Below are 11,633 nucleotides of genomic sequence, written 5' to 3'. Positions count from 1 at the left end.
CAAGACTGAACCACGAAGAAATAGAAAATATGAACAGACCAATCACAAGTAATGGAATTGAAACTGTGATTAAAAATCTTCCAACAAACAAAAGTCCAGTACCAGATAGCTTCACAGGTGAATTCTATCAAACATTTAGAGAAGAGCTAACACCCATCCTTCTCAAACTCTTCCAAAAAATTGCAGAGGAAGGACCACTCCCAAACTCATTCTATGAGGCCACCATCACCCTGATACCAAAACCAGACAAAGATACTACAAAAAAAGAAAATTACAGACCAACCTCACTGATGAATATAGTTGCAAAAATCCTCAACAGAATACTAGCAAACAGAATCCAACAGCACATTAGAAGGATCATACACCATGATCAAGTGGGATTTATCCCAGGGATGCAAGGATTCTTCAATATATGCAAATCAATCAATGTGATACACCATATTAACAAATTGAAGAAGAAAAACCATATGATCATCTCAATAGATGCAGAAAAAGCTTTTGACAAAATTCAACACCCATTTATGATAAAAACTCTCCAGAATGTGGGCATAGAGGGAAACTACCTCAACATAATAAAGGCCCTATATGACATACCCACAGCAAACATCATTCTCAATGGTGAAAAACTGAAGGCACTTCCTCCAAGATCAGGAACAAGACAAGGATGTCCACTCTCACCACTATTATTCAACATAGTTTTGGAAGTCCTAGCCATGGCAATCAGAGAAGAGAAAGAAATAAAAGGAATACAAATTGGAAAAGAAGAAGTAAAACTGTCATTGTTTGCAGATGACATGATACTATACATAGAGAATCCTAAAGATGCCACCAGAAAACTACTAGAGCTAATCAATGAATTTGGTAAGGTTGCAGGATACAAAATTAATGCACAGAAATCTCTTGCATTCCTATACACTAATGATGAAAAATCTGAAAGGGAAATTAAGGAAACACTCCCATTTACCATTGCAACAAAAAGCATAAAATACCTAGGAATAAACCTACCTAAGGAGACAAAAGACCTGTATGCAGAAAACTATAAGACACTGAGGAAAGAAATTAAAGATGATACCAACAGATGGAGAGATATACCATGTTCTTGGATTGGAAGAATCAATATTGTGAAAATGACTATACTACACAAAGCAATCTACAGGTTCAATGCAATCCCCATCAAATTACCAATGGCATTTTTTACAGAACTAGAACAAAAAGTCTTAAAATTTGTGTGGAGACACAAAAGACCCCGAATAGCCAAAGCAGTCTTGGGGGGAAAAAACGGAGCTGGAGGAATCAGGCTCCCTGACTTCAGACTATACTACAAAGCTTCAGTAATCAAGACAATATGGTACTGGCACAAAAGCAGAAATATAGATCAATGGAACAGGATAGAAAGCCCAGAGATAAACCCACACACCAATGGTCAACTAATCTATGACAAAGGAGGCAAGGATATACAATGGAGAAGAGACAGTCTCTTCAGTAAGTGGTGCTGGGAAAACTGGACAGCTACATGTAAAATAATGAAATTAGAACACTCCCTAACACCATACACAAAAATAAACTCAAAATGGATTAGAGACCTAAAAAGAAGACCGGGCACTATAAAACTCTTAGAGGAAAACATAGGAAGAACACTCTTTGACATAAATCACAGCAAGATATTTTTTGATCTACCTCCTAAGGTAATGGAAATAAAAACACAAATAGACAAATGGGACCTAATGAAACTTAAAAGCTTTTGCACAGCAAAGGAAACCATAAACAAGACGAAAAGACAACCCTCAGAACGGGAGAAAATATTTGCAAACGAATCATCAGACAAAGGATTAATCTCCAAAATATATAAACAGATCATGCAGCTCAATATTAAAAAAACAAACAACTCAATCCAAAAATGGATAGAAGACCTAAATAGACATTTCTCCAACAAAGACATACAGATGGCCAAGAAGCACATGAGAAGCTGCTCAACATCACTAATTATTAGAAAAATGCAAATCAAAACTACAATGAGGTATCACCTCACACCAGTTAGAATGGGCATCATCAGAAAATCTACAAACAACAAATGCTGGAGAGGGTGTGGAGAAAAGGGAACCCTCTTGCACTGTTTTGGGTACTGTAAATTGATACAGCCACTATGGAGAACAGTATGGAGGTTCCTTACAGAACTAAAAATAGCACTACCATATGACCCAGCAATCCCACTACTGGGCATATATCCAGAGAAAACCATAATTCAAAAAGACACATGCACCCCAATGTTCATTGCTGCACTATTTACAATAGCCAGGTCATGGAAGCAACCTAAATGCCCATTGACAGACGAATGGATGAAGAAGTTGTGGTACATATATACAATGGAATATTACTCAGCCATAAAAAGGAACAAAATTGGGTCATTTGTAGAGACGTGGATGCATCTAGAGACTGTCATACGGAGTGAAATAAGTTAGAAAGAGAAAAACAAATATCGTATATTAACGCATATATGTGGAACTTAGAAAAATGGTACAGACGAACCCGTTTGCAGGGCAGAATTAGAGACACAGATGTAGAGAACAAACCTATGGAAACCAAGGGGGGAAAGTGGTGGGGGGGGTGGTGTGATGAACTGGGAGATTGGGATTGACATGTATACACTGATGTGTATAAAATGGATGACTAATAAGAAAATAAAATACATAAAAGTTGAGTGGAAATATAAAGAAAATTCCTAGAAAAAAAAAAGGAATTCTGTATGTGGTCAGGTGTAACTAAAATCAGAATGAATTTGAGTAAATCAATATTAATATTAAAAGTAAGATGGTGAAAAACCTGAATTTGGTTTCTCTCTGTCAAGAGAACAAAGGGTTTTTGTTCTTTTTTTTTTTAATATTGAGCTGCTTTTGGTAACAGATTATAAGTTTCTTTACAAGCTTTTAAGAAATTTGTTGTAACTTTTTGTATTTGCTTTTGATATCTTTTATTGTCAGTTTGGTTAAGTAAATAAGTACTGTTTCACAGTGACCTATGACCCTATTTGACCAAGTGTTTTGAAACTTTTTGATATTTTTGACAAATTTCCCAAAGGTCAAATTCTAATTAAAGTTCATTTGACCTCTAGCTAACTTTGAGTTTTCCAAAGGGCCCCTGAAGAACCTCAGAGAGAGATGTTAAACTAACTAGGATTATTTGGTATTTTAAATTACATGGGCAGCATTGCCAAAGAGTGATAAACATTCTCAGGTTATACTGTATGGGTAAATATTGTTAATATAGATATGTTAGAAATTATATGGAATTCCTAAAAAATCTGGTATGCCCTAATAAAACGCTATCAGTCATAATTCTAGTTATTATCTTACAATGTTGTCTGTCATAGCAGTAACCAAGTTTCTTTGTCAGTTGCATTGTAATAAGATCTTTAATGATGCCTTTTGAAGATTTTTGTCATTTATAGATAGTTATTATTGTACTATGATGCTTTTGCAAAAAATGCCTCATCTTCAAGAAGATTCATAGAAAGTACAGGTTTCTGATATCTTGCAGATTATGCCACTGAACTGGGTAAGAAAAAAGAATCCTGATGGCTGCATAAAACTGTTAAGAAAAAGGATCCGTTACATAGGGCTGAGTGAACTGGAGAATATGGTTTTTATCTGAAATATTACTGACTTTTAATCTGTGTTTTCCAGACATAAGTAAAACTTTCCCCTTAAGCTAATTATGACTTCCAGCAGCTTGATAAATTACACCTTCATAAGCAGAACTGAAACATTTATCTTTTCTCTCTACCTGATCCCTCCAGAAATTGTAAACTCTTAGGTTTCCAGCAGCCTTATCAGGTGAATAAGGAAGATTATCTCCTGACAGGTGCAGGAATCTCAAGGTATTTGGGGGGCCTCAAGAAGAGAAGAATTCACCCAAATCTATAGATATCGCAAGCAGAATCTGTGATAAGCCCTTGGCTGGCATGGCTTTCCTGGCCTTGAGAGTCCTTTTAAAAAGTTCAATCTGAGATTCCTTATGAAAAGTTCCAGCACAGCTGATTTAAAAGAGCCTATATGATCAATTACACTTTTGTAAATAATCAGGCCAAGTTTACTAAAACCAGACTTATTTTGCAAACAAATTAGTCTTTTTTTTTTTTCTATTTCTTTAATTTATTTATTTATTACTTTTTTGGGCTGTGTTGGGTCTTCGTTGCTGCACGCGGGCTTTCTCTAGTTGCGGCGGGCGAGCGGGGGCTACTCTTCGTTGTGGTGCGCGGGCTTCTCATTGCGATGGCTTCTCTGGTTGTAGGAGCACGGGCTCTAGGGGCGCAGGCTTCGGTAGTTGCAGCACGCAGGCTCAGTAGTTGTGGCTCGTGGGCTCTAGAGCACAGGCTCAGTAGTTGTGGTGCACGGGCTTAGTTGCTCCACAGCATGTGGGATCTTCCCGGACCAGGGCACGAACCTGTGTCCCCTGCACTGGCAGGCAGATTCTTAACCAGTGCGCCACCAGGGAAGCCCGACAAATTAGTCTTAATTTGGCTATATTTGGTAGAAATGAGGGTAATTTTAGAGGGAAAAAGATTATGTTCCAGTGGATATTAAATTCTAGTTTTGTTAGTTGAGAACTGTATTTACTGCCTAAGACTCACTTCCCAGATAACTCCTTGTTATTATAGTACATTATTGTAAAGTTTAATTGAATTATTAAAAGGACACTCTAAATTTGTTTCTGAAGCTTATCACAGCAGTCTATCTTTGGATGAAGATCAGATGCCCCATGACCTGCAACCAGGAAATTATTCATCCTGGAAAAGGCATCAGTTAAAGGACTGTCTCTAACCTAGATGAAAAGAGCCTTATTAGGTACTCTTAAGTAGCTCTTGCACAGCAAAACTGAAAGGAATTGACTCTTGAATTCAGATTTCCCACTTAAGAAGGGTGTCTTCACTGGACTGGCCTATAGAAAGGACTACTGACCGCAAATGACACCCACATCAAGATGAGAAGGAGAAGAAGATGACAGCAGTGGTAGACTGTTGGCCCAAGAATCTAGACCAGGTCTGTAAGACCCATCTTACTAATTCAATTGAACTGTTTACCAAATGTTTGTCTCCTATCAAAATTGAAAGTTATTGTTTTACTTCTAACCATACTGTTGCCCCAATGTTCAGGATAGGAGGAAAATTCTCTAGTGAAGTTATCAGAGTATAACTGCTCATGACATGTATCACTGCTTGCTTTAAGTCTTCTGCTAAAAGCACATGTACAATATTTGTGTGACAATTTGGTGTAATGGATAAAATGTATATCCTATAAAATGTTTCCCCATAATCAGACCTCTGAACTTGTTCACTATGTCTGATTAGTTTTCACCCAATGTAGATAACTAGGCATATCTCTCTCTCTACGCATATATAGAGATAGATAGATAGATAGATAGATAGATATAGTAGATATAGATATCTATATAGATATAGGTATAGATATATATAAACAGAAAGGAGGTCTAGCACTGAGGGACATGATGGATTCAGGGAGGCAGCAATCATCTTGGCATCACAGGACAAATATTTTGATCTATCGAAAGATTTGCAAACAAAAGGGTAAATGATCAAAGAAATTTTCACATATTGAGGTCTAGGAAAGTCATTCTGGCTTATACATCATTTAAATTAGACTGGAACAGCCTATTCTGTGGCTTATTGAACATACATTGTATTACATCTGCTTTAACCATTAAGGAAAAAATTGCATTTAGAAATCAAAATAGAGTAACTGTGGTTCAGACATCCCAAATAGAGCTGGGTGCCCATGGTTTCAGACTTGTTCCTATATTACTGAGGACTTGAATTTTCTGAACTGTATCAGACTCAAGAACACCACCAGCTGTTCTCAATATCTGCTAGCAGCCCTCAACTGAAGCCTTATGGTCTCAAGGTGACTATGAAATCTTGATCTTACTTTAGGAATATTAGTAACAAATGAGACAGCTTTAGCCTCCCAGCAGAAGGCATTAGATTCTTTAGCCAGACTAGTACTAGACAATAAAATTGCTTTAGAATAGATTTTAGCAGAAAAAGGAAACATATGTGTAGTAGTTAATAGCTCCTGTTATGTATATGTTAATACCACATCAGAAGTTAAAACCTACTTACACAGAATTAGGAAACTGGCTACCTGGCTACAAGTCTCCCCATTAGTGCCAGGTCCAGGCTGGTTTTCAGGCTTATTCTCCTGAATTCCTCAGGGAATGAGATCTATTTTTCCAAGGTTTATTAAAGTTTGGGTTGTCACTCCTCCTCTTACTTCTAATTGGTTAGCTGATTATAAAATGTGCTATACAGGGAGATCAGCTCGGTGTTTTGTGACCACCTAGAGGGGTGGGATAGGGAGGATGGGAGGGAGACACAAGAGGGAGGAGATATGGGGATATATGTATATATATAGCTGATTCACTTTGTTATAAAGCAGAAACTAACACACCATTGTAAAGCAATTATACTCCAATAAAGATGTTTTTAAAAATAAATAAATAAAATGTGCTATAAGCTGTTGCACCAAAATGGTGGACCAGGGGACTAAAATTTAATCACATAAGTCTCAGGTCTAAGACCTGGAGCTCGGAAACATGTCCTACTTGGTATGCAATGTTTCCATTCCCCAAATTGAGGCAGGACTATGCCCCATTTCAGCAGGAAATAGAATAGTCATCACTCTGTTCCCTCAAAGATTTGGGGGAAAGTTAAAACAGGAGTGGGGATTGATGCCGAAAGCTCAACTTCTCTGTACACCGGTGCCAAATCGAATCTGAGAGACAGAGTTTTTGGTGATGTAGAAAAGGATAGCTTTGTTACTTTGCCAGGCAAAGGGGGACGCAGCGGGCTCCTGCCTCGAAAAACTGTGTGTCCCAACCCAGGATGATTTGATGAGGAGTTTTATGACAATACTTCCCAAGGGTGGGGTTGCTGACAAGATTAGGATGTGTGCTGTCTCAGATGGCCAGGTCTCCTAATCTTGACTCAGGTGGTTTAGTGGCTGCTCCTCCCTTGATTAGCAACTGTTCGAATCTGCCCTTTGGAACTCCGGGAAGGTCACGGAGGCTGGAGTCTTGCCTACAAGAAATGGGGGACAAAAAGAAACCTCTGTGCCTGGGAGCCCCACAGGGCCCTGCTCAGTTTCAGGATTGAAGCCAAGTCCCCCTAAAATTGAGTTCCTTTACTGAGTTTATGATTAATATCTCTACCCAAAACTTTATCCCCTTTCTTGTCCCCTCTGACCTCAATCCTCTGCTAACTAAACAGTAATCAACCAGAATCAGATGACTAAAATTGCTGTTGTTGATAACATTATTAACGTACTAAAAGCTATTAGAGATATCATCATTAATATACAAACTCAGGTTTTTTCTCCAGGGCAAGATGAGCTAACAGACTGCAAGCCATGGACCACCTGGCCAGAGCATCATAAACCAGGGACATCCTGACTTTCAAAACTACAATGAAGAAATGTCACAAGATGATTAATTCCAGCCTGTTTGTTCTTAAAAAAAATCCTAACTCAAAGACCAAGTTGAAGTGTATCTGAGGTTTATCTTCCACTCCCTTGCTTGGAGCACTGCGATAAACACTACTTTCCTTCACCAAAACCTGGTGTCAGTAGGTTAGCTTTGCTGTGCCTCAGGCGGGATGAGTTCAGTTTGGTAACACAACCGCTCAGCTAGCAGTGTGGCGACCTGTGACCGTGGGTGCCTATGTGGCCATTCATTTTAGCTACTAGGGGCCTCTTGAGACCTCATGTGCCACATAAGATTGTGTGTGAAGACCAGGATTGCCTGTGTTCTGGTGAAGCACCTGTGATTCCATGTGGCTTCCTGTGACTTCATGTGACCCTGTGTGGCAGCCTGTTACCACATGGAGCCTCCTGTGACCTTGGGTGGCCTCAGATCCAATCTTCCCAGAAGGAGAGATCTGAGGTCCCCAGAGAATATGGGCACTATCCGGCGTAGCTGCCCCTTTTCCAGATCCTAAATAGACCCTCACCGCCCTCTCTCCTCTTTGGCTTGCAGACCTGACACCCAGAGGCTCCTGGTGTCTGCAAACTGGGGTCCTAGGGGGCGTTAGCGTCAGCGGGAACCGACCCACCGACAAGTGTGCCTCCTAGAACAGGTGACCGCGACCTCGCTGCCACCCGAGCCCGCCCAGCCATAAAAGCCAGCGTCGCGCTGGGTAGGGGTAAGGGTCGCGCGTTGGTGGGGTGCGCGCGGCGTCGCGCTCCTGCGCTCGTCGCCCGTGCGGCCCTCTCCTGCCGGTTTCCCCAGAACTCCGGGTCGTGACGTTAGGCGGGGCGGAGAGGGCCGGTCGGCTCTGCAGCCTGGCCCCTCCCCCGCCCAGGGCCTCGGCGGTTCCCACGCGGCTGTGAGCGTGCGGAGCGCCCGGACCTGGACCGCGGCGGGGCTGGAAGGGGGCTGGAAGGGGGCTGGAAGGGGGCTCCGGTGCAGAGCGGGCGCGTGGCGCCCTCCCCCTCCAGCCAAGACTCCGCAGCCGCGCGCGGAGGCGGGGCGCTGCGGAGCCGGGGGGTGGGGTGGGGCGGGGGCTAAAAATACCCGGCGGCAGCGGCTGCGCGGCTTCTGCTGGGGCTGCGGGGCTGTGGGCCGGGGAGGCCGTGCCGGGCCCATCTGGGTCCCGCTGACCGACATGCTGACCTTCTTCGTCGTGTCGGGGGGCTCCCTCTGGCTGTTCTCGGGTAAGTCTCCCCCCTCTCCCCGTCCTCTTCTGTGACCCTCATCCCTGGCACGCTGTGGGGTCTTGGTCCTGGGCGGGGGGTGATCCCCCAGCCCCGGCTGCCGAGCCATCCTTTCAGGACTACCCTGGGCCACCCAGGTCTCCCTCTTCCAAATTCTGGCGGGCTCCGGGCCGCGTTTGGGAAGTGCCTGTGTCAGTGAAAATGAGGGGCCTTGCTCTCCGCGACCTCACAACAACTTCCCTCCGGTTCTCGACTCCCCCCGCCCCTTATGGTGAGGACCATCCGCTGAGCAGACTAGGCCCTGAGCCCACTCGTCCCCCAAGGCCAAGTCCAGGGACAGACAGTTCATCCTTGTCCATCTCCAGGATGCAGACCCTGAGGATGTTGGACCCCGAGGTCCCACAGCAGGTCAAGGACATGACCGGGACTGACCTGGGGCTTCCTGATCCTGGTGAGAGGGCCTCCTCACAACCCCTCCTGCCCACCCTTCAGCCGGAATACACGATTTCTGTAAAGCAGGGTTCACCTGGCTCCTTAGCTATGCCCATGGCTTGTGTCCCCACCCTGCCAGCGCCCACCTCTCCACCTCACAGGAGTCAGCCTCTCACCCCTGCATCCTCTCAAGAAACCTTGAGGACACCCTCTGAATCCCTGCCCAATGCTCTTACCCCCTCCCCACACAGAACCTGGGCTCCCACCCCAGAAGCAGTCATTCACCGGTTTTGCTGCCTACACCAGCCACTCCCCTCTGTGAGTGTTGGGTTCCTCTAGGTTATGATACCACTAAAGGGTCTCCACCCACCCCCACCCATACCCCCATGTGCAGATTCAGTCTCATAATGTATGTGAAGTGCTCGAACCTTAAACTGGCTTTAAGCTGGACCTGGCCCAGAGCAAGTGCTTTATGAATGTTAGTTTTATTATTATTTCATGCTCAAACAGCATCATCAGAGGAGGTAGTAAGGTTCTTTCTGAGCTGAAGAAGGGGAGGAAGGCGACCCTTTTGAAATCCTTAACTGAAACTTTGCCTGTGTTATTTAATATTCACAGCAAATCCTAGGAGGTTGGTGGTGCTCTTTTTTTACTGAGGTTCATAGGTTAATTGACTTGCCCAATGTCACACGGATAATATCTGACAGATTAGGATTTGATCTGAGTTTTAATTGATTCATCATTGCTAAGTGCTTCCTGGTATCAAGCTTGAACCTAGAGGGTCGGTAGGCCAGGTAATGGTGGGCATCCCCTGACACCATTGCCCTGAGTCAGGCCACAGAGACACCTCCCCTGAGCTGGGGAGAGAGTGAGGCCTCCCTAATCCCCTCAGCTGCCTAAGCTCCTTCTGTCTGCCGTGTCTGAGGACAAGCCGTGCAGGGGCACTCTGGGCCTGATGTGCTCATCCAACAGGCAGGGTTGGAGCTAGAGCTAGGGTTAAGGATAAAGGGCAGAAGTTATCAAAATAATGGTAATGATGATGATGATGATAGTAACAGCCACCATTTATTGCTTGGATGATGGTCTCAGAGCCTTTTCCCTGTGCCAGGACCCCTTTGCCCTACCCTTAGGAGGCCCCCACCCAGCCATGGTAGCCATGGTAGCCAAGGGTAGCTCTCTGGAGCCTTGGTCTTCTGTGGCTACAGGGAAGTGCCTGGGGGCTACAGAGCCACACGTGGCAGGAGTCATCAGCCTCTGAGAAAAAAAGTCCTTGCAGTGCGGGATGCTTGTCTGAAAGTGGGATTCAGCAGATGCCAACTCAGACTGGTCTTCTGTCCTGCTTCGGCGTGGAGTGTTTCCCAAAGCGGTCAGGCGCCTCCTAGAATGGGGAAGCTGCCTCAGTGAAAGACTGTTCAGGGGCCTCAGAATGGTCAAGCAGGGTGACTCTTGGTACAGGTGACAGCTTCTTCCCTGGAGACCAAGTTTCTCAGTGGGTACAGGAAATTCCTCAAAGATGCCATACTTGGTGTAAGAGTGAGACACAGAGGCTGGTGTGTGGTACCCACTTCAGACACATTGTGGCATTCCCAGATCATGTCCACCTTGCTTGGGACTTTGCCTGGACCCCAGCCTTTCTTTGAGGGCAGAGAGGACACCTAGGCTAACACTGAGAACACATTCTGCCTTGTAATCGCCAGGGTCTCATGGCAGCTGCCAAATCTCTCTGGCTCAGTTAGAAATAGGAGAGGCACCCTGAAGTGATATTACTCTTTGTAGATTTATGTGCCGTTTGCCACCCAATCCAGCCCTAGGGAGACAAGGGAAGGGTAGAGGGGAGCCACGTGGAGGAGGAACTGATTATATGGGGGAAGCAGCCATGTGCTCTGAGCCTTAGGAGAGCTAGGGCTGTATTTGTCCTGTTCCCTGCTGAAGCCAGCCCAGATCCCACCTGTGTGTTGAGTAATAAACAAGGAAACAAAATAGATCCAATGTGGTGAGTCAGATGCTGTGCCTGGCCCAGGAAAACATGGTCTCAGTGCTGTGAGCACTCAGAGGACTATGGGAGCAATGGATTGGCACTTCTGCCTGCCCATATGGCACCCTTGTACATAGTAGAAAGAGGCTCCCCTCCTGGTGGATGAATTTCTAGGCTGATGCAGCCCTGTGTCCTTCTGCGGTGTCCAGTCTGTGCCACCATATACCCGACCATTGGTGATGTCTGAGTGGACTTTTGCAGCATATAGGGGTGTTTTGTCAGAGTCAGGTAGGCCAAACCCCAGGTAGAGAAAATCAGGCCAGCAAAAGTGTGCAGGAAGAACTGTGGTGGGAGGCGGATCTTTAGGGTCTTGTGCCTCAGGAGCCTAGCTTGTAGGAGAGGATGGAGTCGGGATGGAGTCTGGATGGGAGGGGATTCTAGAGAAGAGGGTTTTATTTAGGGGGGCAGAGGAGCCCTCGATTTAGCTGCAGTGGCCAGGCTGAGCC

General features: G+C 44.6%; 1 protein-coding gene across 1 annotated transcript in view; it reads left to right on the top strand.

Annotated features, from left to right (window-relative positions):
- Nucleotides 1-8,658: 8,658 nt before the first annotated feature.
- ACSL6 (acyl-CoA synthetase long chain family member 6) overlaps nt 8,659-11,633 on the top strand; it is a 62,411-nt gene continuing 59,436 nt past the window's right edge. The window contains exon 1 of the mRNA XM_061188139.1: nt 8,659-8,720. Coding sequence (XP_061044122.1) covers nt 8,672-8,720 — 49 coding nt within the window. The 5' untranslated portion in view covers nt 8,659-8,671. The remainder of the gene's footprint in view (nt 8,721-11,633) is intronic.

Source organism: Eubalaena glacialis, chromosome 4 (genome assembly GCF_028564815.1).
Source record: "Eubalaena glacialis isolate mEubGla1 chromosome 4, mEubGla1.1.hap2.+ XY, whole genome shotgun sequence".
In the NCBI taxonomy this organism is placed as follows: Eukaryota; Metazoa; Chordata; class Mammalia; order Artiodactyla; family Balaenidae; genus Eubalaena; species Eubalaena glacialis.
Note: the sequence above shows the minus strand (reverse complement) of the source record. Positions and strands in the feature narration are given on the sequence as shown.